Source organism: Micromys minutus (genome assembly GCF_963924665.1).
Source record: "Micromys minutus genome assembly, chromosome: 26".
NCBI lineage: Eukaryota > Metazoa > Chordata > Mammalia > Rodentia > Muridae > Micromys > Micromys minutus.
In genome coordinates this window covers 6,060,590-6,087,911 of record NC_137961.1, presented here as the reverse complement: position 1 = coordinate 6,087,911, position 27,322 = coordinate 6,060,590, and the positions used below count along the sequence as shown (strand labels likewise).

The following is a 27,322-nucleotide window of genomic DNA, read 5'->3' as shown; positions in this document are numbered from 1 at the left end:
AGTGCTGGGATTAAAGGCATACGCCATACTCAGTTTAGTCTGCATTTTAAAATGTCTATTTAAGGGGGTACGGGGAAGACGGTGACGGAACAAGACAACAAAGATGCCTGTATGAAAGCACCATACGGAAAACTATTGCTTTGTGTTCTAGGCGAACACTGGGTCTTAGAAATGAAGCTGGATACGATGCTGCCCGTAACGCTAGTGCCTGGAAAAGAGGGAGGAAAATGGAGAAGTCAAGGTCTCTACGGCTGCATGCGGAGTTCAAGCTCAGCCTCAGTCAGGTTCGTGTGATCTGGGCAAAAATAACAATACTGCTTTAAGTCCCCAAGCCACCGTGACGACTGGATAAAAACTATTTGGTTTTCACAATATCTTAGCTTTCCTTCAAGCATATTAACACAGTTACCTTTAAAACACTCCTGGAGACGGAGTACTATTAGAGTCTCCGCCTTCCACGATTTTTCAGGGCTATATAAATACTCCAGGATCAAACAGTGGCATAGCTAGAATTGGGAGCCCAGGCCATGCGCAGTCGAACTGCCAGCCCTACTAAGTCGCAAAACAATCTTCTATACCAGTGATCTGTGGGATCTGTCTCCGCTCACAACCAGGGCACAGAGAACGGACTATAACTCTGGGGAAACAATCTGTCTCGCCCAGACACCTCTCTAATAGATTTACTCACAAGCTTTATGCCCGCAGTTCCAAGAGTTTGAGCGGCCCGCGTCCTATCGCGACCGCCCCCTGCCCCGCAGCATGCTGGGAAACGTAGTCCCATCCAGCCCCTGCGCTTGTTAGTCTTCGTACCCTCAGCGCCCGCTTCTGAGCTCATCTGCTCTCCAATGCCGCCCTCTGCCGATCATTCCCTCGCCACCCAGCTGTGGGCAGGTTCCAGGTAACCCGGAAGTGATCTTTTCTCTTCCGGATCACGAGTCCGGACGTCCGCACGTGGTTGCCGGTTCTTGGGAGGTACATCCCGCTGCAGACCCCCGGAAAGTGAGGGAACCGAACCGCAGCGAGAGCCATGGAGGGGCAGAGCGTGGAGGAGCTGCTGGCCAAGGCAGAGCAGGAGGAGGCGGAGAAGCTGCAGCGCATCACGGTGCACAAGGAGCTAGAGCTGGAGTTCGATCTGGGCAACCTGCTGGCTTCGGACCGCAACCCCCCGACGGTGCTGCGCCAGGCCGGGCCCTCGCCGGAGGCCGAGCTGCGGGCCCTGGCGCGGGACAACACGCAGCTTCTCATCAACCAGCTGTGGCAGCTGCCCACCGAGCGCGTGGAGGAGGCGGTGGTGGCGCGCTTGCCGGAGCCCGCCACGCGCCTGCCCCGCGAGAAGCCGCTGCCACGGCCACGGCCGCTCACGCGCTGGCAGCAGTTCGCGCGCCTGAAAGGCATCCGTCCCAAGAAGAAGACCAACCTCGTGTGGGACGAGGTGAGTGGCCAGTGGCGGCGCCGTTGGGGTTACAAGCGCGCCCGGGATGACACCAAGGAATGGCTGATCGAGGTGCCTGGCAGCGCCGACCCCATGGAAGACCAGTTCGCCAAGAGGATTCAGGCCAAGAAAGAACGCGTGGCCAAGAACGAGCTGAACCGGCTGCGGAACCTGGCCCGCGCACACAAGATGCAGATGCCCAGCTCAGCCGGCCTGCACCCTACGGGACACCAGAGTAAGGAGGAGCTGGGACGCGCCATGCAAGTGGCCAAGGTCTCCACAGCTTCCGTGGGACGCTTCCAGGAGCGCCTCCCCAAGGAGAAAGCGCCCCGCGGCTCCGGCAAGAAGAGGAAGTTTCAGCCCCTCTTTGGGGACTTCGCAGCCGAGAAAAAGAACCAGTTGGAGCTACTTCGAGTCATGAACAGCAAGAAACCTCAGCTGGACGTGACGAGGGCCACCAACAAGCAGATGAGGGAAGAGGACCAAGAGGAGGCCGCTAAGAGGAGGAAAATGAGCCAGAAAGGCAAGAGAAAAGGGGGCCGGCAAGGACCGCCGGGCAGGAGGAAGGGCGGCCCGCTGGGCCAGGGAGAGAGGAAAGGAGGCTTGGGAGGCAAGAAGAAAGGCGTGCCGCGCCAAGGTGGGAAGAGGAAATAGCTTTCTCCCCACTGGACCTGTTCTGTACTAGACTGTGCTGTGTTAAAGGTTAAGTTGTGCGAGCAACTGGCTGGTTCAGGAGGTGGCCGCTGTCCTCGATGAGTTGACATTGAAGGGACAGGCTTGCCTCCCCTCGAGTCAGTCCCGGACTACGAATTAATGCCTGAGACACTGACGGGAAATTGTTGTATTTTTGAGAACATGAGAATTGTAGAAATGATATGGTCAGAACCAGGAGTAAGTTAAGGCCTGCCTTTTTATCTCGACGCTGGACACTGGGTAAGGGTTGATCAGATTTCTGAGTTGTAGTAGATTGGTCCCAACATTCTTGCATTATTTTTGTAACAAAGCTTGTATATTTATCAAAGCAGGGAGAATGGGAGTGAAATCACGTCTACCTATGATTTACAAGTATTGTAAAGGTGTGCGGGTACCAGGTTTTGCTCTTAACATTCACTGTCGGTAGAGGTTGTATATGAAGCCAGTGACCCGGGTGCCAATATGGAGTGTGCTTGCAAAAAAATTACAGTGGTTATAAAGAAGACCCCTTGTATTAGGAAAACTCAAATTCTTTGGCACTAAGTATAATATTAAAAGTGTAGTGCTTTTTGACTTTGGTTCAGATGGTGCATTTGGCCAATTAATTGCTTTAAGTGATAAACTGGAACCACGCTAAATAATGGTAATTAACCTTGTTACTCCAGAAGAATGGTTGTCAGTTTGTTTGTAACCAGTGGCTTTTGTTTAATTGGCTTGGGTTTTAGTTTTTAGCAAGTGCTAGGATGGAATTCACCGTGGAGCCAGGGCAGATCTGGAACTCAGGCCAAGTGCTGAGATTCTAGCTGCATTCGCAGATTTCATGTTTATTTTGGTCCTGGATGTTTTTTCCTGTTCATTGTCTTATTTTGATCCTAATAAACTTACCTTTTCATAATTGATATTTGCGTTATTTTTGTAAATTACTAATAGCAAGTCTAGAATTGAGGGAGGGGAGTCTTCTGTAAAGCAGGTGGGTCTGTCAGTTGCTAGCAATTGGGAGTTGGGCTGGAGGCCACGTTTAGTGTCTCATTTTATAAGGTTACTTTTTAGAAGCTGCAAGGACCGCTCAGCTTGCTTCACAACCAGTGGAAACACTGGGCTTTTGATGGCTTTGGATAAAGTTCTAATTAGGTTCATAGGGCTTGGCCATCTTCCGCTGGGCAGCCCTGCCAGTTTATATTGCTAAGTATCCGTGAGAACGTTATCAAAACCAAGCTGTTGACGACTAAAAAGTAACCTCCAGCCCAGTTCCCAACTGCTAGCTAGCAACAGGACTTAACTTTCAAAGATTTGCTTTGGGGAGTTTGGGGCTTTTTTTTTTTTTTTTTTTTTTTTTTTTTTTTTTTTTTTTTTTTAAGTTTACGCAAGACCCTGTGAAGTTCTTTGCCTTTGAGACCTATCGGAGTAGCCTGAAAAGTGAGCTAAGGCTGGGTCAGGTGATCTCAGAGAGCTGTCCTCGAGTCCAGCCGCCACCGGATTGGCTGGCAGTGGGGGTGGAGTAGCCGGCGAACTAGGGGAGCTGTCATGGCCGCAGCTGCACGCGCCCGCGTCACACACTTGCTGAGGCACCTGCAAAGCACAGCGTGAGTACAGGGCTGCACCAACGACGCCTCAGTCCGTGGCAAGCCCTGCGTGCACCCAGCTGGGCAGGCCATCATAATCGGGATACTTCAGGGTTCAGAAAAGCGGGCGCCACAGTATGCACTGGGCTGTGCAGAGCCTGATACCATGGTAGGGACGATGTGGCCCAGCTACCGTTAAGGAAGATGGTCTCAGAGAAGCTGGCCTGCTCCCACAGTGGGACAAGTAGTGTAGACCCTGGTGTTCTTGCTAAGACAATTAACATACCGAAGTAACATGCTTGTGGGTCTATGGGCAGAAACCGTGAGAGGCTGAAGAGCAGGGGCTGCTTAAGGATCCAGTCGGGATAGGCACCTGTCGCAGGTCCCAGCAGGTGGGTCGCAAAGGGGGAAAGGCCACAAGGAGTTGCCCTCCCTGACCTGGTTCCTTCCAGAAAGGCTGAGCGCATGAGTAAGAAAACGTGAAGTTACGGAGTCGGCCAGGGGAATGGAAGCTGCCATGAGCTAGGGAAGGAGAGGGAGGGCTGGAGTCCCAGGACCCAGCAGACGCTGGGCCCGCCTTCCAGTAAAGACGGGGAAGGGAGGGGAAGCCTGGTAGTATCCGCTGCACGTGGGCTGTGGGTAGCAGTAAGTGTAAGCCAAGGGGCCAAAAGATGAGCACAGTGACTCAGACATGAATCGCTGAGATTTACAGTAACGTTAATGGGTGGGGAGAGGCACCCATATCCCGACAATGATCTCAGGTGTCTGTCTTCCCTTTGCTTCTCTTGTCCTTAGAAGCATAGTGCAGGGCAGGTTCGAGAAAGAAAAATCTGTGAACTAGGCCTGGGTCTTGCCTGCGTTCCTCGTGGAAGCAGACGGCCACTAGGTGGCAGCCTCGCTTTGTGTCTCTTGATCTCAGGACACTCTAAAATCCACACTGTTCCAGAGAACCACTGAGTAACCACCTCTTCCCCCCTTTGACTTTTCCCTCCCTGGGTGCTTTAATTCCAAATTTGAGTTTTGGCGCGGTCAGGAGAAGGCTTTTGCAGTCCAGTATTTCCCGCTACGGCGAGGTCTTCTGAGCCATAAAGAGAAACAAAGGAGAAGGAGAAACTGAAGCCGGAGGGAGGGACTGTCCAAAAGCTAGCCGACGTGGTAGGGAAGGGAGGGAAGAAAGATTCCAAAAAGAGAAAAGCCGTGGGACGTGCATAGGTGGAGGAGATTGTGCGTGGTGTAGAGACCAGCCCAGGGCTGAGGTCCGTAGAGGATGGAGTGGTGGAGCTGACCTGGAAGCTGAGCGTTTCTAGAGGCTCCGGTGCAGAACCAGTCTGAAGATAAACCTTGATGGTGCGGGAGAAGTGTGTAGAATGTCCTCCGGGTTTCAGGCCGCTGGTTGAGTCAAAGCTGTGAGGAGTAGAGCCTCACAGTCCAGAGGCCCCCATCAGTGTGTGCCCTCAGCGCGCTCCTCATAGCTGCCTGCAGGCCTTGGCCCAGTAGAGCTTGGACCTCCAGCAAAGGGAGCCCCTGAGGTGCTGAAAAAGACAGCGATGGGTTGGGTTTTTGTCCTGGGCATCCTCCTGGGTTTGGATTTCGGTTGCTTTCTCTCCTACACTCTGCGAGGTGCCACCCAGCTTAGTCTCGGGGCCAGAAGGTCATGTTAAGAGTTACTTTAAGACTTCTCGCTTTGGGTTTCCTGATTCTGTTTCTATTTGCCTTTTTCTTTTCCCCTAGATGCCAGTGCCCAACTCATTCCCAGACTTACTCCCAAGGTAACGCACATTCTGAGTTTTTCCGTCAGCTTCTGTTTTGCTACAACCCCTGGCATGTGGGTAAAGTGTGAAAAGGGAAGTCGAGGCATGTGTGAGGCCGGCTGACGAGAACAGCTGCCTCTGCGGGGAAACTACTCAGACACAGCTCCAACTGTGACAGATCAATTGAGTCCCCGATGATATCTGATGCTATTTGTCCTTTCAATTTTTCTTTTTTTATATATAATTTTATTTTGTGTACATTGGTTTTCTGTACATATATTTTATGTACATACGTGTCTGAGTGTTCCAGATCCCCTGGAACTGGAATTGCAGACAGTTGTGAGTTACCATTTAGGTGCTGGGAATTGAACCCAGGTCCTCTGGAGGAATGGTAAGTGCTCTCAACTACTGAGCCGTCTTTTCCAGCCCCATATTTTCCAAAACTGAAAACACACATGATATCTTAAGAATGTTTAGGTTCTTCAGGAACAAGTCTTTTTGGGGGGTTTAAAAGAAAAACTCTAAAAGCTAAAGTAAGGTGATAGCTAGAAGAAAAAAAAATTTGTCCATATTCATTTTTAAAATATTCTATCTTTTTATAATTAAAAATGATTACAAGTCCCCAGCGCTCACCATCTTGTTCCTTGCCGGACTCCGAGATCCATAAAGCTCAATGTAGCTTCGGCACGTTCTAGGGATGTCACGTGACTGATGTAAAAACTGATTGTCTTCCGGGAAAGGTGAGCTGTGAACAGAGAGGCAGGAAAGGGAAGGTCAGCCAAGTAGTGCTCCTGAGCAGTGGAGGAGGAGGAAGAGGTCAGAGGGAGCGGTGGTTACCAGCTGTGAGGTGGAGCCAACCTTTACACCCCCTAGGAAAACAGGCACGATTTTGTTTTCACCCATTTGGCTCTAATCTTTTTTGTGGCTTTTTTTTTTTTCTACTTGGGGAGTGACACAGAGAAAGATTGTAGCTCCAGCTTCCTGGTTGACCTAAGCTTTAGCTGTGGAAACAGCAGGAGGAGGAGCAAGCTTGTCTACAGAGGAATCACAGATATGTGAATTTTGATAAGATGCTTTTACCCTCAGAGAACATGTTATTATTATTATTTATCATCATTATTATTATTATTTTGTTGGCTAGTTCTGGTCTCCTTTTTTTTTAATAGCAAAAAAAGAAAAAAAAGAAATGGTGGCACAAATTATTCTGTTGAGTTTCTCTTATCTGTGGCCGACCAGAACTGGTTATATAGAAGTAGATTAGAAAAAAGATAAGGTGGGAAAGGGGGGAAGATGGAGAAACAGCTTAGTGCTTAAGAGCACTGGCTGTTCTTCCCAAGGAGCTAGGTTCGATTCCCAGCACCCGGATGGCAACTCCCAGTTGTCTGTGATCTGACACCCTCACAGACCTACATTCAGGCTGAACACCAAGTACATAAAATAAAAACAAATTATTTTTTTAAAGAAAGATAAAGGTCCAAGGAGGTGGTTCACCGGGTAAGAGCATGTGGCAGTAAATATTAAAATGGAAGGCTTATCTCTTTATTGGCCCCCGCGGTCTCACTCCACAGACGCCACTCTAATGTGGAGCCGAACGCACAGACTCTGTCACTCGGTCCACAAGCCGCCCTCTCCTGGGGATCCCCTTCCCAGGCGGGCCACTCCACCACCCTGCTGTTTCTGTCCCGGATGGATGCGACCACCCCCCGCCCACGTGTTCCTTTCCACTACTGCCCAGCAGAAACGACTCCAAAGCCCGATAGCTTTTCATGTTAGGTTTATATATTAAATTCTCAGTCCACAAACCCTCTACGTAATAAGATTATATCCAATGGACAAAGACACAAACTGCCCTTCTATATGAGATAAAAGGCCTATAGAGTCTAACTAACGTCAATTAAGTCCACCTGGGTCCAGATCACCCTTCTTGAGCTCCATCTTCATTTCTCCTCCCAATCTCTGCTTCTCTTCCATTTTCCTACCTTTTCCCCGCCTACCTCTCCACTGTCCAATCACGTATCACCTTAACATCCGCCCACAAGGGCACTTAACTATGCAAGCCTGGTGATTGAGTTGGATCCCAGAATTTGCATGAAGGTGGACCAGCTCCATAAAGCTATCCTCTGACCTCCATATGCATGGGCACACAACAATAATAACTTTTTAAAATATGAAGTTTATTGGTGGTCCCCTATTGCCCAGATATAACAATAGAAAGGGGAAAAAATCAGGTTTTAGGACTTTTTTTGTAAATATTGACCTCCATGTGGTATACAACCGTGAATTGGAAAAAAAAAAAAAAAAAAAGAAAGAAAAGAAAAGAAAAGAAAAAAACATACTTTTAGGTAACGTTTCAAGGAAAATGTTTATGTTCGCTGTTGGGTTTTATTTTCAAAAATAATATTTAGGTTTATTTTTTGATACATGATCTGATGGAACTCTCTGTGCTTCTAGCCCCTGGACTCTCACCCGCTGGAAAAACAACAGATTACGCCTTTGAGGTAGATTTCGTTGATCCGTTCTTTCTTCGGGATGACATGAAAAGAAAAAACATACAGTGTTTGCTGAAGCATTAGTGTTCCGTTGGAAATATGTTGTCAGCCGTTTTCATCCGGCTCTGTGCAGCAGTGTGCGTTGTGAAAATAGGGGAGAGATAGTCAGAAAACAATAATAATGTTTAAAACACCATCTTTTATATGGCTATTAAAATATGACAGACTCCCAGCTCTATATACTCCCAAATTATATGTGCCATATATCTAGTCTCTGAAATTATCTAACCAAAGAAGCCAAAGTAGTGTTTCGAAGCCAGAGTACATTGCCAGCCAATTCTGGTGCAATTTGCTATACTCATTATATATGACGTGTAATGATTCGTTCAGCCCCTTGCCACCTCCTCATTTAGGAGTCATAAATTAGGTCGCCAGGAGCCTTCTGCTAGCCCAAACCCCACCTGATGGCGCTCAGCCTGCAGGTAGCTGGCAGGTGAGAATTATAACCCTCGCAGTTGCAGGGTCACTGGAGAGTAGCAGAGATCCCGGTGACCCTGTTGGAATTGCTCATTTAAGGAGCTATTAACCATTTAAGGAAGAAAGAAAGAGGAGTCAAACACATTGTGATTGCTTTTGGTTTGCCTTTAATTGGAAAGCAGCCGATCTGCGTTAGTGTAAAAGCCCTGCGTTTGTATATAAACCCCTGAAGGCCATGCATCTGTGTTTTAGTTTCTTGTGTTATCTGAGGCAGCACAATGGCCTTCAGCAGAGCGCCCTCCTCGGTAAACAGGATTCTAGAAGGATGCGAACACAAGGACTAGATAGATGAAGGGGCACAAGGACTGGATAGATGAAGGGGCAAAACCACAGATGAGACATGTGAATTGGAAAGTAAAAAAAAAAAAAAAAAAAAAAAAAAAAAAAAAAAACTGTTTAATTTTGATGTTGGAATTAGGGATTGCAGACACTTGAAGCGGAAGGAACAAGTGAGAATATAGTGCCTTTGGGGAAAGACAAATGCAAAATTTCAGTATTACTGGAGCCAAGATCTGCTTAAAGGAGAGGGGAGGCCATAAGGTGAAGCACGCGGAAGGTCGTGCTAGGGAGGAGTCATCTCATGGCTTAGAAATACATTGGCCAGCTCTAATGCACAGAAATTGACTTCCTGTTTCAGATGGCTGTCTCAAACATTAGATATGGAGCAGGGGTTACAAAGGAAGTGGGCATGGTAAGTGTTTGAGATGTCTGCAGCTTCTACAGGTTATATCATGTAAACACACGTGTGAAGGGACATTAACCGAGCCCTTTGTTTGTTTTTGGTTGGTTGGTCAGTATTTATTCATCTAATGTATGTGTGCTCTATCTGTATATCTATGTGCCGGAAAAGGGCATCGGACCCCATCATAGATGGTTGTGAGCCACCGTGTCATTGCTGGGAATTGAACTCAGGACCTCTGGAAGAGTAGTCAGTGCTCTTAACCGCTGAGCCAACTCTCCAGCCCCAAGTCCTTTGTTCTCAAAGTTGCTTAAAGGTGCTACTGTATTCAAGCCCAACTTATGAGTTAACTTTTATTATAGGATCTACAGAACATGGGAGCTAAGAATGTTTGTTTGATGACAGACAAGAACCTCTCCCAGCTCCCTCCTGTACAGATAGTTATGGATTCCCTGTCGAAGAATGGCATCGGTTTTCAGGTCTATGATGGCGTGAGGGTGGAACCCACAGATAGCAGGTAAAAGACGCCATGTGCTTCTTAGTTACTGAAGCAGAATACAACAAAAATGGCCGCCGTTGAAAATTCATCCCAGACCTTGTTTAACAGCATGACAGTGTGGTTTTTGGTTTTTGGTTTCTTTTTTTTTTTTTTAATATAGCATAATATAACCTTTGTTTTCTGTTCTCTAAGCTTCATGGACGCGATTGAATTTGCCAAAAAGGGAGCCTTTGATGCCTATGTTGCTGTGGGTGGAGGTTCCACCATGGACACCTGCAAAGCTGCTAATCTGTATGCCTGCAGCCCGCACGCTGAGTTCCTTGACTATGTCAATGCCCCCATTGGGAAGGCGAAGCCAGTTACTGTGCCCCTTAAACCTCTGATCGCGGGTAAACACACGAAGTCCCTAGGTGTCATGCCGGCTACTAGTGTCAGAGTCTGCATTTCCAGAACGTCTGATGTGTTCATCTTCAGTCAGTGCATGTTTAGAGACCAGAACAGACAACAGTTACCTCATTTAAAAACCCTGACCTTCACTGCACAGACAACCGTTTGTGTCTGTTAGTGGAAGCTTGGAATTTTAGGCCACTATGCCACTGTGTGGAAGAGGCAAGGGTCCTCACTGACATTTGGGAGACCCCTACAGAGAACATTTTCTGTGTTCTCTCAGTGACTCAACCCTTTCTTCCATATAACGGCTCTTCGGCTTACCTGGAGTTTTGCATCTTCCGGGACATGTGGCCAGCCTGGACATGTTATTTTGGATGACATCTGCTCCATGGCTGCCCAGTGCACAAATCCGTATTTTAAAAAAAGTAGCCTGAATGTCCCACAGAGGCACTTGAGGTGTTCTAGCCTTTCCCTCCCTTTCATCTCTAAGGCTGTTAGCTCACTACTCACTAAAGTTCTGTTGTTAAAACTGACCTCTTAGGGGTAAGGAAACAGTTTAGGTATCCCTGCTCCCCCCACCCCTGCTCCACCATAAACGCACAGGATAGGCACTTGAGGGAGTCTGTGCCAGATGAACCGTGCTGACATGAAGGAGGCATAATTGGAGTCTGGCAAATGGAGCCCTCTGGGGAAAGTGTGTCAGCACCACACAGAGAGGCGATTAGGAAAGTTTCAAAACTTGACAGAGCTACAAACCACAGGGCCCAGCCGAAGCAGCGCACTCCTATGCCTGCTGCCAAGGGGGAATAAAGATGTCTTTTAGAGAGAGGATGTGCAAGCCTCCCTACCCGAGGTGCTGGGCGACTTGAGCTCTGGCTCTGGAGCCAAGGTTCCCTCAGGTCATCACCATAAATACGGCAGACTTCCCACACCGGTTATGATTAACACATGCATATTAATACTGACACAGATATCAATTACAACACAGTTCATATATTCAACACAGATTGGTGTTAGCGCAGACACAGACAATAAGTATAAGACCTGTTTGCTGGCAGCATGTGAGTTCAACATACATGCTCACCGTGCATGTATGATATTTTATCATATATTCCATGTAAACTCACAAATTGCATTTTACATATACAGTCATATTAAATACCCATGCAAGTTGGCTACACATGTTAATGCAGCCATGTATAGTATACAGCCATGTTGATGTAGCATGTATATTTTGTTATACAGATATAGAAGCCAGGTAAATGTTAAGTAGACCAATAGAACTCATGTTAATATAGACAGATATGATACATTTTAAGCATGCATGTGAATTCAAACGTCATAATTAAACATATATATATTTACATACTAGCACATATATATTGCATATATGCATTCTGATATAGTCACAGACATAACATGCTGATGGGAACACGCACAAGTATGTTAACACAGCATGGACATCACATGATACCTTCACATATGTGTTACACAGATACAGTTGTCAGAGTTTGCTCCTTGATTTCGAAGTGGAATTAAGTATCTCTACTGACATCTGTTCAGAGTCCTTCTAATATTAATATTGTTTTGTTCAAGTTCCAACTACCTCAGGGACCGGCAGCGAGACCACGGGGGTTGCCATTTTCGACTATGAAGAAATGAAAGCAAAAACCGGTAAGAATTTTATCCCTAACTCTTTTGAAATCCTCTCTCACACACTTCTACCTCACTCCCCTGTTGTTTAGAAACCAAGGAGCTAAGAGAACTCAAGCACACGTTTGTCTCCCCAAGTACATATGAAAATAGGCTGGTAGGTGTCTTGTTCTTTTTCATATACATTTGTACTTATCAGCGAGTATAAATGCATTCCCAGGCTGAGGGGACGCCTGTGGAGGCCAGAAGAAGCTGTCAGGTCCCCTGGAGCTGGATTAGTGAACAGTAGTCCCTTCACTAGGGTGCTGGAAACAAATTGGGTTCTTTGAACAAACAACAGTGCACTTAGTCACAGAGCCACCTTCCAGCACCCCAATGCCAGGAGTCTCGCTTAATAGGCCGTTCTCCTGCCCATATCAGCGGTTGGATCAATGGTAAACCAGTGTTCCCTCTCTTTGACATTTTTTTTAAACATTTTCAATCAAGTTTGTCAAACATCCTTGTATCCAACTTTTCAAAGAGTCAGTGAGATAGGCTTTAACAAATACCTGTGAGAAATCAACATTTGTAAACAGTCCATAACTCCACCAAGTTGCGTCATGTTCCACCCCAGACAGTCCCTCCAGGCCCATCCTCAGACCACTTCTGTTCCGTTTTCCGCCCTCTTAGGCATTTTCGGCCTAACCTTCTCCACTCTTGGCTGCTGTGGTTCGATAGACTGCTTCCAGCCTTTGTTGACATTCAGCTACACATCCTCAGTAACTTCTTTTTAAGATTTATTTATTTATTTCATGTATGTGAGTACACTGTAGCTGTCTTCAGACACACCAGGAGAGGGCATCAGATCCCATTACAGATGGTTGTGAGCCACCATGTGGTTGCTGGAATTGAACTCAGGACCTCTGGAAGAGCAGTCGGTGATCTTAACCACTGAGCCGTCTCTCCAGCCCCTGAGTAACTTCTTTATTTTTGTTAAATTGTATGGTCCCTTGACATTGTTAACAAGAGCAAGAACAAGCATCTCTTAAATTCTGCTTTATTGTGTTTTATAGACATATATATTATCATGTTATCTTTATAGCTCCTGAGATGGGCGTTGTTATATGTGCAGTGAGCACCTATGTGTGTGTGTGTGTGTGTGTGTGTGTGTGTGTGTGTGTGTGTGTGTGTGTGTATGTGTGTGTGTGTAGGGCCTAACTCCCAGTGGTTAAGTGACTTATAACATAACAAGGTGCAGAGCAATGACCAGTGACCTGCTAGTAAACACATTTTGGAACTGAATAAGAAATAAGCCCGGGTTTGTAGTTCTTGTGGGTCTGTGTGGTTAACACTGCCAGCTGGGTCAGTCACTCCTCCATGCAGCTGAAGGTGCCACATGAGCTGGCCCACGGGGTGGGGGAAGCAGCCCAGCACACCACCGATACACAGGTTCTGGTCCCAAGTCGCCTTCCACTGTTTTTTTTTTTTCTTTTTTTTTTTTTTTTTTTTTTTTTGCATTGCTACTTGAAAATTGAATCTTTTCTCATACTTTTGTTTTTAAATGTATCGTCCTAAGGTTACCCAACTTTTAACAGTGCCCACACCTTTAACCTGCTCAGATTTGTGTTTTAGGCATTGCTTCGAGAGCCATCAAGCCCACCCTGGGACTGGTCGACCCCCTGCACACGCTGCACATGCCTGGCCAGGTGGTTGCCAACAGTGGCTTCGACGTCCTTTGGTAAGCTCTGGTGCCTCATGAAGGGGCTTCTCAAGACTGTCTGGGAACAGTGTTTCTCCACTGGACTGCCCGTATACAGTCCTGATAAGCCTTCACTGATTAACACACTCCTGTTGGCTGTCACTGTGTGACGATGTGAAGGTGGGAAATGTTGCTGGTAGGATATAGTCAAGCCTGTCTCCGGACAGAGCACCCTAGATAGCCCCATGGCGGTGGGACACAGACAAAGGGTTAGTGTAAAATGATGGGAAGCATCTCTGTTCCACACCACCCTCTCTATGGCCACAGAAGCTAGGGAAGGCTCAGGGTTGCACCCCAGGGAAGATCAGTCAAAGGGCTAGGTATCCACCATGTGTTGTCCTAACACCTCACACACTTCGCCTCTCTGAAGCACTGTGCAGCGGGACGCTCTCAGAGAGCAGGAGTCCAGTGCTTAGTAATTTGACCGGGCTCACATAGGCTCTGGTGGTTTCAGTTGTGGTGTGTGTATTTACACACCCTGTTCCTGAGCCAGCCACGAGTGCTAATCTCCTTTGACGGCTACACAGGTTCTTTTCACGTTCATCAAGTCTCAGACCACTGTAGCTCGTCCACTGGCGAAAGCATATTTTGTCACATTTTTGTGAGGCCAGACAAGGTCACTTAGGGGAGCATGATTCATAGATGGGTAGTCAACAGCGTTTGGGATGCCCCTGCTCCAGTTGTTGGGGGACCCATATGAAGTCCAAGCTGCTCATCACTACATAGGTACCAAGGGCCTCCGTGCTCACTCTTTGGTTGGTGGGTGATTAGGTCTCCAAGGGTCTAGGTTAGTTGACTCTGATGGTCTTCCTGTGGAGTCCCTGTCCTCTTCAGGTCCCTCAGTCCTTCCTTATAAGGATAAGTTGTAGTTGTAAAAATATCATAAGAATAGTTACAAGGATAAGCTTCTCAAGGGGAGGAGCAAAGCAAAGCTCATTCTGTGTATTTTAAACATGTCTCTTCAGCCATGCCCTGGAGTCATACACCGCCATCCCCTACAGCATGCGGAGCCCCCGCCCTTCCAATCCCATCCAACGACCAGCATACCAGGGTAGCAACCCCATCAGCGACATCTGGGCAGTCCAGGCACTGCGGATTGTGGCCAAATATCTGAAGAGGTATGTCAGCCCAAGAACAGGGAGATGGGACATGCTCTCACGCAAAACCCGTGACCTCTAAGGGATCCGAGGACAGGCAGGAGAAAACTGGACCCCCTCGGTTCAAAAAGGCAAGAGTTTCAGAAGACAACTGAATATCCTAATGCATAAAGGATATATAGATAATTAAAAAAAAAAAAAACCAAATTAGCCAGACATGGTGGTGAACACCTGTAATTCCAGAACTTGGGAGTCTGATCCAGGAGGATCGCCATGCATTTGAGGGCCAGCCTGTGCTACATCGTTAGTACTAGACCAGCCAGAGCTACAAAGCAAGACTCTTTCGAAAGCCACAGGTCCACTGGTGAAGCTGGTATGAGGAAGAGATCTGTGAGACTGAGCAGAAATGAGAACCACACGGACAGATACTGGCTGGCTCATCTGTATCCTGAAAGCACGCAGAAGCCACCCAGTGAGAAAACGCCCGTGAATTCAAGTCAAGGGGGGAAAATGTAGATACTCAGGAAACAGATCATGTAAAGCAGTTCCTGGGAGGTTTTGAAAGATTCAAGAACAAAAACAAACTGGGGGTAGCAACATACAAGGAGTTCCGACCACCAGGGAGGCCGAGGCATGGTATGGGAATTTGAGACCAACCTGAGCAGCGTAACAAGACCTCAAATCTAAAGACAAAAATTTTAATGAACTATTTTATCTTTATTTATTTATGTATTTATTTATTTATGTATGTATGTATTTATTTTATGTATTTATGTATTTGTTTATTTATTTATTTCTGGTATTTTGAGACGGGGTTTCTCTGTGTAAGTCCTGGCTGTCCTGGAACTTACTTTGTAGACCAGGCTGGTCTCAAACTAACAGAGATCAGCCTGCCTCTGTCTCCCAAGTTCAGGGGTTAAAAATGTGCACACCACTGCCCAGCATACATTTCTTTTTTTTTTTTTTTTCTTTTTTTAACCTTTACATCTCCCTTTCCATCTCTCTTTCTCTATCCCTCTCTCCCTCTCCCTCTCTCTCTTCATATATATACATATGATATACATATATGTATGTTTGTGTGTGTGTGTAATATATCTTTATTTTGGGTTTTTTTGAGACGGGATTCTTTTTGCTTCCTTTCTTTTTTAATTGATTATTTATTTATATTTTTATTTTATGTGCATTGGTGTTTTGCCTCCATGTGTATCTGTGTGAGGGTGTCAGGGCCCCATAAAACTGGAGTTACAGACAGTTGTGAGCTACAATGGGGATGCTGGGAATTGAACCTAGTTCCTCTGGAAGAGTTGCCAGTTCTCTTAACCACTCAGCCGTCTCTCTAGCTAAGTGTTTTAGAAGTTGACTAACCTTTGATTGTTTTAAAGAATACAAGTACATAAGTATACACATTTATGGCCATTATTTATGAGAGACCAAATAGGAACAGGCTCCCAAAACAGCAAAAACATCCAGTTCAGTTTGGGTCAGCATCACAGAGAGGAAGACGTCGTGGCTGGCTTAGCCTACAGGTGGCCTCGGGTGACAGGGCTCTGGGTGCGCTCTGGAAATGTGTTCACCCCAGTCCATCCATTCATGGCCGTCAGAGCCATTGACAAATGAAGACTGAGCAAGCCCCAGGTCACCTCCCCAGAGCGGAGCTCACGGTGCAAGGTCAGGGCCCTGCTTCCCTGGCAGCTTCCTGCCAGTCAAGCAGCTGACAGAGTATTATGCCCTCAGTGAAACCGTTGATGAGAAAAATATGTTTGCCTTCCGTTTTCATTGAGAAGACAAGGGGTTGTTTGAGAAACCTGCCTAATTTTTCTTCCTACCGAGGGACGTTCTCCCACCTCCCCTTTTCCTAAGGCAGCTAGCTCATATTGAGAAGGAAACTTATCTAATCCACAGGGCTGTCAGAGACCCTGAGGATCTGGAAGCAAGGTCCAGTATGCACTTGGCAAGCGCCTTCGCTGGCATCGGCTTCGGAAACGCTGGTGTTCATCTGTGGTAAGTGAGCACGCTCTGCTTCTGGGCTTCCGTATATACATCTCGGGACAAGTGGAAAACTTCAGACATGTTACACAAAGAAGATTCCCCGAACGTTTTCTTAACTTGGATGAGTTTATTGGGTCGTGGATTATGTCCACAGCAACTACTTGGCCACGCCCACACCGCCCTCCATGCTCAGAGACCACTGAACAACAACTCATCTCTTTGGAATTTTCCATTAGGGGCGTGTCACACACATGGCATAGACATGAAGTCACATGATCCTCTGGATACTGTTAGAACCTTCAGTTCACTTATGCAGGAACACCTCAGATCTTTTCAGTGCCAATTAATATTCTATTGTACGGAGATAACACGTTTTATTTGACCTATTATCAGTTGGTGGACATCTGTGGCTCTAAATAATTAATGTTCCGTACAAAGTATTTGTACGTACATTTTTATTTCTCTCACTTGATACAAATGAATGGAACTTCAGGATCTGTGGTAATTTTGTATTATTATTATTATTAATATTATTATTATTATTTAGAAACTACCACTCTTCTTTAGTGCTCACAACATTTTTTCGTTCACACCAGCACTGGACGAGGGTCTCCATTTCTCTGTGTCTTGCTACATATTGTTATTTGTAAAATCTCAAGCGCAGGATCTCACCTTGGTCTCTCATATACAACAGAGAAAGGAGGGATCAGTATCATTGTTTATATCCCCAAATTAATCTTTGACTGTGACTTTATTGTGTAGTGCCTTAAAATAAAAAAATAATAAGATTGAGAATTGAGAGCAGGGATGGATGGGGTTTAAGGCAGCGGCGAGTGTCACATTCTGTGGCACAGGAGCAGGAGTTTATTTTACCAAAAGCAAGGAGACAGAGCACACTAGAGCCTGAAAATGTCCATTCCCCCCACCCCCCAGCCCACTAGTTCACTCTTAGAAATCTAGCCTAAGTAGTATTTATGGTATCCGCAATTGGTTTCCTTATAAAAATGTTCACCTACGTGTAATTTGCAATTGAAAATTCTAGAAGCATGTTTGATTTTTCAATAGTTAATACTCAACCATAGTGATTAAAGAATACAATAAAGTCATGTTTAGGGCAGATGTATATAGAAACGTGTTTGCAGTACCAGACACAGTAGCTCACACTTGCAACCTCAGCACTTATGATGTGGAGGCAGAAGGATCCGCTATATAGACAGGTTGAGGTCACCGTGGCCTACATGAGACTCAGTCTCAAAACAAAGAAAGAACATTAGACTATGAAAAGTAGTGTAACAAGGGCAGGAGAGATGGCTCAGCACTTTGGAGACCAACAGCTGCTCTTACAAGTAACCCGGGTTCAAGTGACCCATGTGGTGTCTACTGCCCTTGTAACTCAAGTTCCAGGTGATAAAATGCCCAGTTCTGACCTCCCTGGGCACTGCAGACATGGGGCACACAGACATACATTCAGGCAAAACACACAGAGACACATAAAACTAAAAAAGGAAAAAAGGAAATCTTGAAAATACATTCAATATGATCATAAATAAAATATATGCATAAAGTGGCCAGAAGGAAAGGGACTATGAGTAATTTTTATTTTGTACAAAGAACGTGGACAACTATTTAAAAACAATTGAAAATCTTGGGGGCTAGAGAGGTGGGGCAGCACTTAAGAGCCCTGGCTGCTCTTCCAAAGGTCATAAGTTCAATACCCAGCAACCACATGGTGGCTCACAGCCACCTATAATGGGATCTATATACGTGTATACAGACAGAACACTCATACATGAATACATTTTTTAAAAACTTTTAATTGAAATTTTAAGTATTGTAGAGTTGCCTTTGAAAGCTTCATGAATCCTAATCCTTCTTGAAAGCATACTAATCAATAATTTTCTGATTTCAAGAGAGATAGAGTACATTCTAAAGTATTTAGGGACTCAGGAGCTTCTTTCTAATTTAGGTCACACAAGGTGTCGGAAAACTTCTGGATAAATAATCATGTAATTCATCAAAATACTTCCTTTTGTGAAATCTTTTGCTAAATAAGCATGCCATCTTCCAATAGTCCATATTATAAGAATAATTTTGATTATAAGAACCATTTTTGCTTATGTGAGTATTGTATATTAACTTGTTACAATATTGCAAACCTTGTATTAAACTACAATGTTTTCCTGTTTGTTCACTGAAAGTTCAAGAGGATATAAAGTTTCTATTTGCTGGTAAACAAAACCCACTGTGGGCTGGAGAATGGTTCAATGGGTAGAGTGTTTCTGAGCAAGTGTGAAGACCTGAGTTTGAATCCCAGCACTCACTTAACAATCTGAAGCTGGGCATGGATGGGTGCCGTTACCTACAGCCCAGCTCTATGAGGTGCAGTCTCTGGGGCTGAATGCCGCCAGCATAGCTCTCTATTCAAAAGCAAATAAAGAGCAGGATTCCCAGGATCCTCTCCCGCCCTGTGCTTGCACACAGATTTGCAAAGGTAAAAGGAAGGCAAATAAAAGTTAGTTAAATAGGACTGATTAACCTAGCTCCTTAGGGTAGACTAGTCCTTTATGATTCAGCACCACTTGAAACATCCTGTTAGTTACTTGCTGAATGAAGCACTAGTAGGTCCAGCTTGCATATTATCCAACGCATACAGCTCTTTGATCACTGGGATCTGATCATTTCAGAGGTTTTGTTAGTGAATCTAGTAAACGTGGAGTGAGTCACATTCCCTGCGTCAGAGAAGCATGTTGTGTAGAACCCTGTGAGTAACAATACGGTCCATAGACACTAGGGGGCGCTCTTGCAACAATGGCCATGTTACTGAATTCTAGCATCTGTGTATCAACAAAGGTTTGTTTTTTTGTTTTGTTTTGTTTTGTTTTGTTTTTTTCTTTTCCAGCCATGGCATGTCTTACCCAATTTCAGGTTTAGTGAAGACATATAAAGCCAAGGAATACAGTGTGGATCACCCTCTGGTGGTAAAAAAAAAAAAAAAAAAAAAGTACTAATAAATTACTCACTAGCTCTTATTGCCCCGGTGGGAGTGGGGATGGAACCACCGAGCTGCACCCCAGCCCACACCAAAAGCTCCTGACTGCTCACGTGCTCACGTGCTGAGGAAGAACGATGTTATGTGCGTCTCTCCCCAGCCCCACGGCCTTTCTGTGGTGCTCACCTCTCCTGCGGTGTTCACCTTCACGGCACAGATGTTTCCAGAGCGGCACCTGGAGACGGCAGAGATATTAGGTATGAACCTTTACTCACGAACGCTTGCACTTTGGAGTAACTCGGTGATAAAGTGACAGTGACTGGCCCGAAGCCCCAGGCAGCGCGTAAATGCCATAATTTAGCCTTCGTAGGCTCCATCAGGAGATAGGACCTAATGTTGACCCTATTAAGTTTGTCCCGGTACTGTTTGCTCTGCCCCTACCTCTTGAGAAAGTGCTGTTTAGCCCACAACTGATGTCCTCTCTGGCTTCTGCTACACTGAGTCACTGATGAAATGAAAATCAAGAGAGCAACAGTGACCTTGCAATCACAGAGAGAAGCCAAACAAGAAACGGAAGCAATTGCAAATGAGCGACCTGCTTGGCATACTGTCGCATAAGTAATCTCTCTAATAAGACGCCCGCTGTGCCTTTTGACTCTTTCAGAAATAAAATTATATTCTGCACTTGGTCTTAGCCAAAAGGTCAAGATAAAAAAATATTATATAAAATTATATTCTGGATAGCTATAGTAGGAGGCAAAAAAAAAAAAAAAACACCCTTAGTATTTTTCTGAAACAAGAACTCCTTTTATTTAAGTGACTTGGAGAACTTGATTTACTTGTAGAACATCTTATCCCTCTACTTGTGTTTAGGGTGGGAAAGAGGCAGTAACGCAAACACTTCATTATGGTCTTGAGCCGTTAGAAAGATTATTCCCAAGGAGGCAGGGACGACCGCAGACATTCTCCCAAGGGGCTCCTGCCCTGGCCCTCCCTCACACACCAGCCCTTTGTGTGCCCGGGGCTCCAGGTGCCGTGTGGGGAATGTTAATGTCAGAAGCCGGGGACTTGGAGCCCAGCCCAGGTTTCAGTTTCAGTGAGTACTGTGTGGACACATTGGCAGCGATGTCAGGGGGCCTGTGTCCCTTCTCCCTCTAGGGAGGGGAACTGTACCCATGCTCTGGCCTTTGTAAATATTCGAATGGTACAAATTAGGAGAAGGGGTCCTAAACGGTAGACTGGATCTACTGTGAATGGGGAAAAAAATCTTAGTGAATTTACCGGCCGTGTTCAGGAAGCACCGCCATCACAAGAAGGCAGATAAGGATAAAGCTGGGAGAAAGTTCTTCCGACTGCTTAGGAGTTCCAGCAGTGCCCAGATTGCTGGTTAAATATGTTAATTCTCTGTGAAATCTTAGCTTTCTCTTAGCTACACCAGTTTATTTTCCTTCATGTCACCTCTTTTTGTTGTTGTTGTTGCTTCTAAAAATGCTTCCTAGGAAAGCCTAGATGTCTACACTGTGTGTTCAATGGCAGCCATCCCAGGAACATAAAACCCGTAACCCCATATCCTGCCACGCCTCTCTCCTAATCCACTCTTAGCTGCTGCTGGGTGTTGCAGACAGGATCTGCCAGGTCTGGCGTACCTTCCATCCTATTGCTCTCTGCCTGGCCTGTCTCTGGCTCTGGTTAGCTTTTCCTGGAACTTAAACCTCACAGAAGGAAGAGGCGCAGAGCTGACTGACTGTGTGCTGCAGTGAGGAGGGGGCTCCTCTCCCTCCTAGGCGTTTTTACGCCTCGTTCTTCATCTGCAGAATGCTAGCCTTGTGAACAGCACAGGTCCACTTAGACAGACGATGGACAGGCCAAATGCTAAGTGCAAGCTGGAAAAACTGTTCCTTCCCCCCGCCCCGGGCATTTGCACGTTACCCTGCCTAAGAACAGAACTCCATGCCCCCTCCGGACTGCCATCTTGTTATTGCCTGTGCTGTGAACCTTTGAACTTCTGTCCTTACAAAGCTCCAAACCCCGGCAACCTTCTTCACAGGAAGCACTATTCCCTGAGTCCGTGGTCTAGGTTGTACCCAGCTACCACTGACACACTTATTAAAAAGAACATGCCCTGCCCTTAGGCAACATGGACTTTTTTTTTTTTTTAAAGAAAGAGAAACCCTTTCCTTCCCTAGTCAAGGATAACAAAGTTTTGTCATGTTGTTTTCTCCCCAGTTGTCGGTCAACGTGTGCTATTTGTAGTTTTATACCCTTGCTTCAAGCTGTTTGCAGAAGCCTTGTGTTTTTCCGTTGCTGTTAGAAAAGGCATTAAATGCACACACCTCTAGGGGTCAGTAGATGCCAAGCCTTGAAAAAACGATGCTATGCCTCCCTGCACCCCAGTACCAGCATCTTCCCTGCACTCCATTCAGCACCTTCTTTCTTGGCTCTGTCATTCTGCCCCCACCACCACAGTAAGGGTGAACAGGGAGGAATCAGAAGTCAGCCCCCAGCCAGCTTGTCCTAAAGAGCTGTTGGCCACGGAGCCTGTCATCTGTGGGCCACTAACCACAGAGACCTCTCAGGAAACCTCAGTGTTCCGAGGCGGCAGTGGGTACAAATGACATGTTCAGCTGATATTGTCACCGAGCTGTACCTGGAAGCTGCCTCCCTCTCTTCCTGTGGTCTAAACTTTTCTTCCAGGAGCCAACATCCGCACCGCCAGGATCCAAGACGCTGGGCCTGTGCTGGCAGATGCCCTCCGAAAGTTCCTGTTTGACCTAAATGTTGATGACGGTCTCTCTGCCCTTGGTTACTCCAAGGATGACATTCCTTCACTGGTGAAAGGAACACTGCCCCAGGTAAGACTCACAGTACGGCCTTCCTGCCTGCTAAACACAGAGCCAGAGGGGACAACACCCAGTCTGCTTGCAGTACCCCTCACAGCTAGCCAGAGGACCACAGTACAGAAGCAGCCTGGCCCCTGTGCCTTTATGATCATCCATAAAAGTGTGGCAAAACTGAAAGGATCCTTTATGAGAACTTCGAGACGTAAACTGCCAAAGCGACTTGAGCTATGGCGACCTCCCCCTCTCCCACATTCCTGCTGTTGAAGGAGTCCCCCTGTCAGGGGGTGGGAAGCCATTTCAGAAGGAGCGCTGATGTAATTTTCCACTATAAAACACCAGAGGTTCCTGCTGTTCTCTGGAGTGCGGCATAGCCTTTAAGTTGCAACTATGTGCGTGTGAATCATTTGAGGGAGACGCTGTGTATGTCACACACACATCTGTGTGCCTTATTTATTTAAATTTTGCTAAAGAGTGTGAACTGAATTACCCCCACTTGTAAAGTAGAATTATTACAGATATAAAACTCCCTTTCCAAAGAACCTCATGGAGATGTGATCTGTTTGGTCCCTTCTGGAGCTCGGACACCAGATCATAATGGACCAGGACACTGATATTGCAATTTACTATAAAGGAGGGACCTCAGATCCTTGAGCCCTGAGTCCGTGGACCACACCTGGTGGGGTTTGGTCACTGTTTTATCCCAGAGACCCCTTACTAGAACAGAAGTAACCTGCAGATGAAAAACTGGCATGGGGTGTGTTTTGGGTTTGGTTTGGTTTGGTTTGGTTTGGTTTGGTTTGGTTTGGTTTGGGGCAGCGCTGAACACTTTATGGGAATGCCATGGCAACCTCAGAATTTACACATACTGTAGGCCGATCTTCACTCATTAATAACACCAGATTTAATTTGGTAAGATTCTGATATACTGGTCCCTGCAAAGAGCCTTGCCAAAAAGTTAGTTATATATTCTTTAATTAAAGGCTCTGTTATACTCAGCAGTCAGGGGTTAGTTTTCTCTAGAAGGAACCAGCAGGCTAGTGTCCCTAACTAAATGCCACAGTCTACACCAGTGTTGGATAATGGCAGCCCTGCACACAGAGGCCTCCAACTCAAGGCCCAGCTGCAGAGGGAGTGGGCATGAAGAACAAACTCATCTTCAGAGCTAGATTCCTGAAACCTCTGGAAACAACCATCTTACATTTCAAATCAAAACATTTCATCACTGGGGAGAGCTGTCTGCCCAAGTGAGCACTCCCACGCTTGGTAGACAGACCAGCTGAATGGTGTTATTTTATGAATGTGCTAAAAGTAGAAGCATTTATTTATGTGCCCATATTACATATTAATCAGTTGTCCTTTGTCTTCTTCTCTGTAAATAGTAGCCCATGGCTCACACATCTGCATTCTTAGGATCAGATACCTTGTCTCCATCTGTGTTTGTCCAATCATCTGTGTTAGAAATGTAAAAAAAAAAAAGAGTAAGGAAGGCTTGGCCTCAGCTCCTGAAAGTCCAGCGCTGCCTCTCCAAAGATAAACAGATCACATTCAAAGACTCGGAGCTCATCAGAGGACTCCTCTTTGTCATTTCTCCCCACTTCCTCCAAGATGTTACCCTCCTTCTTTATTTTCTAATTGTAGTAAAGTAACATTCGTCATTTTAATAACTTTTGTGTGTATAACACAATGTTATTTGGCACATCCACAACACTATACACTAACCGTCACCCACTGCAGAACTTGTTTTAGCACCCCAAATAGCTCTACATCCGCCAAACAGCAGCTGCCCCGTTGTCTTTCTCTCAGCCTGTAGATCTCCGAAAGTGCCTAGGCTGGGTGCCTCACGTATGAGGAATCATGCGCTGTCGGCGAGTGCTTCCGTGGCTGGCTTGTTTTATCTTAATGTGCTGGCCAGTTCGTAGCATGTGTCAGACTTCTGTTCCTGCCTAAGGATAAGTAACATTTCTTCACATGAACAGACCACATTTTATTTACCCATTTCATGCACGTGTCGGGTTGTTTCCCCCTCTGGCTGCTCTGAGCACCGGTGTGCGAGTTTGTGCTTGTGCCCCTCCGTTCATTCAGTTTCTGGAGGAGGTGGGCTTAGAACGGTTCATTTGCACGGTGATGGTTTTGTTCCTCTGGATGTGTCTGAGACAGGATCTCACTGTGTAGCCCAGGCTTGCCTTGATGAGCCCCACTTTGACTCCTCAGGTGCTGGGATTTCCAGCCCAGTGTTTAACTTCCTAGTGCACTGGTAAACTTTTCCACAGTGCCCTCATGGTTTATGTTTCTATTAACAACTCAGAGGGTTCCAACCCTCCTATCCTCTTATCTTCTCCAACACTTGTTAGTCTTCGTCATTTTTATAATGGCCATCCCAGTGGTGTGGAGTGGATTAGATTTGCACACACACACACACACACACACACACACACACCAAAGGCTAAGAATACTGACCATCTTGTCCTGTGCTTATTGGCCATTTATGTATTTTTCTTTAGAGAAATGTTTTTTCCAAGTCTTTGGCTGATTCGGGGTTGATCGTTTGGTATTTTGCTGTTGTGCTCAAAGAATAGTTTATATATTTTGGACATTATCACAGACACTGTTTGCATGTTCCTCCAAGGGCTTGGGGGCTTATGCCTGGAACTTGACGTCTTTGAGGACAGGCAGACAACAGGCATCTGCAAGGAAGACACAAGAAGTTTATCTGTGACCACTGGTGGAATGGGAAGCCTGAGGAGACGGAGAGAAATCCTGTGGGGATGCTGTGGAGGGAACTCCAGTGACAATAGACAGGTGGTGTGTGTGACATTCCCAACCCAGACAGGCCAGCTAGACAAGGATGAAGAGATTGGCTAAAATTTAAAAGGGATGGTGCCTCTGGGTGTGGTAGTGTGAACCTCAGCACTTAGGAAGTAGGGACAGAAACATCAGTCGTATGAGCCTGTGCTGAACGGTGCGTTCGAAGCCAGTCAGGACTACACAGACGCCTTCTCTATAGAACTAATAGGGAATGTGAACCAGTGGGAGATGGGGTGCTGAGAAACAGCCAAATGGGGAAGACATCTGATGTCATGATATTTGGGGGAGCAGGGAGGACTGAATCTCATGTATGCCAAAGATGGCTTCAGATGTCATATGTAACTGAGGCTGGTCATGAATTGATGACCCAATTGCCTCTGTCTCCCGTGCTATGGGAGCCACCACACCTAGTTTCTGTTGTACTGGAGACAGAAGCTGGGGCTTCTTGCATACCCGGGAAGCGCTCTGCCAACTTATCGCAAAGAGTTATTCAAGAGAATAACCACTAGGGGGCGATAGTGGAGCAAAAATGGAAACAGCTCATTGCAGCAAAGGGTTGTAAATCGTCTTGAAGGTGGGTCCGAAGGCTGATAGACGGAACTGGAGATCAAAGGAACCTCTTACGCAAAGATCCTTGAGATGTGTTTTGTCAGAACTACTGGGTGTCATTTCCGAAATGAAGAAACTGGAAACGCTGGGCAGTCAGCAGTCCGTCCTGTATTTGTGACTTCTCAGGCGCTGTTGTCCGCTCTCCCCACCACCTTCATTAACTCAACAGCCAACTGTTGACAATGCATTTACCGTACGTTAAACACTGCGATGAACCTCTCCAGAGCCCTAGACACAGCAGGGCCCCTCGCCACACGTGCTCGCCTGCTAATGGGGTAGACGCCAAGAGCCTGTTTATCACAAGAAACTAGACCAAATGACCCATGAAAATGGAACCCACAAGATGTCACGTTTCTTCCTTTCATCTGGGTGGCAGATAACCATCGTCCTTTAGTCCCTTGTCCCAGAAGGCTCATGGAGCCGCTGATCGAACATATGGCCGCCCATAGAGATCGCTGGAGAAATTAAACCGGGAAAACAGAGTCCTTGTTGCATATGGCCTGGACAGTTATGTCCCACAGAAAGTCGTTTTGGATGGGTCCGAAGACCAAGCTGTGAAGAATGGAGTTTTGAGTCATTTTTCTTAGTAGCACTGCGGTGTCCTGACCGGGTACAAGACTCTGTACAGGGACAGTTAGCAGAGGCTGTGGACTGGCCCAGCTTGATAAATGTATGGGCTGGTTTGTGTCTATACATTTGGGCAGAAAGCCAGAGCTGATGTCTTTCTAAAGCCTTACCAGAAATAAGTAGTTCTTGATAAACCTGAATTGGGAGTTAGGCCAAACCACTCAAGGAATATTGCTTGGGACCTGGGGTGGAGAGTTCCCCTGCTCGTCTGGTTTTTTGAGCCAGAATCTTTCTATACATCCCAGGCTGGCCTTGAGTTCGTGATTCCCATCACCCTGCCTCTCAAGTGCTGATAAGGATGTGCCAAGACACCGAGCTATTTCTATAGGATATCTAGATATCTAGTCACCGATACTAATTCATATAACCACGTAGCGTTGACAAACTCACGGGTAACTCCTTTTATTTACTGTTTCAGGAAAGGGTCACAAAGCTGGCACCCCGTGCCCAGTCAGAAGAGGATTTGTCTGCCTTGTTTGAAGCATCCATGAAACTGTACTGATTAACATGTTAGCGAAAAGAGTCGCCATTGGCCCTGACAACGGACGTTACAGACCCAGAAGTTGATCGGGGCTGGCCTTTGTCATCTCGTTTCCACACTTAAATCACCTGTTACTGGCTTGAGTGTGATGTGATTTTATCCTTTGGGGGATTCCTTGGTGTTCATTATGAAAAACCCAGGGGCCATACCCCAGGGGTCAGTGTTTCTGCAACCACCTCCATCAAATACATAAATATGCCTATGTCCAGACAATGCATGTCTAGAAATTTACCCTGAAGAAATACTCTAGCATTAGTGTGCAAAAAAAAAAAAAACACAAGGGGGTTTCTGACTGTATGTTCTGGGTGGTAAAAACAGAAACAATCTATCCATCACTAAATGAATTCTAATATAGTAAATGATCGAATACTGTGGTGTTATCAATAAAGATGAAGTTAAACT

The 27,322-nt window shown here is 46.1% G+C and overlaps 2 protein-coding genes across 4 annotated transcripts; both read left to right on the top strand.

Annotated features, from left to right (window-relative positions):
- The first annotated feature begins 956 nt into the window (after positions 1 to 956).
- On the top strand, positions 957 to 3,005 carry RRS1 (ribosome biogenesis regulator 1 homolog). The gene has a single exon (XM_080938550.1). The coding sequence runs from the start codon at positions 1,028 to 1,030 to the stop codon at positions 2,084 to 2,086; it is 1,059 nt and encodes a 352-aa protein (XP_080794676.1). The 5' UTR covers positions 957 to 1,027; the 3' UTR covers positions 2,087 to 3,005.
- A 598-nt stretch (positions 3,006 to 3,603) lies between these two features.
- On the top strand, positions 3,604 to 27,322 carry ADHFE1 (alcohol dehydrogenase iron containing 1). Of its 3 annotated transcripts, none has more exons than XR_013975561.1 (15): positions 3,604 to 3,708; positions 5,419 to 5,456; positions 7,890 to 7,936; positions 9,102 to 9,155; positions 9,506 to 9,660; positions 9,835 to 10,031; positions 11,629 to 11,706; positions 13,297 to 13,402; positions 14,389 to 14,541; positions 16,423 to 16,521; positions 19,409 to 19,487; positions 19,659 to 19,755; positions 22,193 to 22,350; positions 24,965 to 25,137; positions 26,798 to 27,322. XR_013975561.1 is itself a non-coding variant. In XM_080938610.1 (14 exons), the coding sequence occupies exons 1-14, from the start codon at positions 3,650 to 3,652 to the stop codon at positions 26,879 to 26,881; spliced, it is 1,404 nt and encodes a 467-aa protein (XP_080794736.1). In that variant the 5' UTR covers positions 3,604 to 3,649; the 3' UTR covers positions 26,882 to 27,322. The 3 variants fall into 3 exon arrangements, 1 of the variants encoding a protein (XP_080794736.1); XR_013975562.1 differs by lacking the exon at positions 3,604 to 3,708 and adding an exon at positions 4,034 to 4,079; XM_080938610.1 differs by lacking the exon at positions 24,965 to 25,137.

What these genes read in the sequence shown, in the direction of transcription:
- RRS1 (XM_080938550.1), top strand. Translation starts at nt 1,028, where the DNA reads ATGGAGGGGCAGAGCGTGGAGGAGCTGCTGGCCAAGGCAGAGCAGGAG.
- ADHFE1 (XM_080938610.1), top strand. Translation starts at nt 3,650, where the DNA reads ATGGCCGCAGCTGCACGCGCCCGCGTCACACACTTGCTGAGGCACCTG. An exon ending in TTCCCAGACTTACTCCCAAG is followed by an intron (nt 5,457 to 7,889) that starts GTAACGCACATT and finishes CTGTGCTTCTAG; the next exon opens with CCCCTGGACTCTCACCCGCT. An exon ending in CAACAGATTACGCCTTTGAG is followed by an intron (nt 7,937 to 9,101) that starts GTAGATTTCGTT and finishes TTCCTGTTTCAG; the next exon opens with ATGGCTGTCTCAAACATTAG.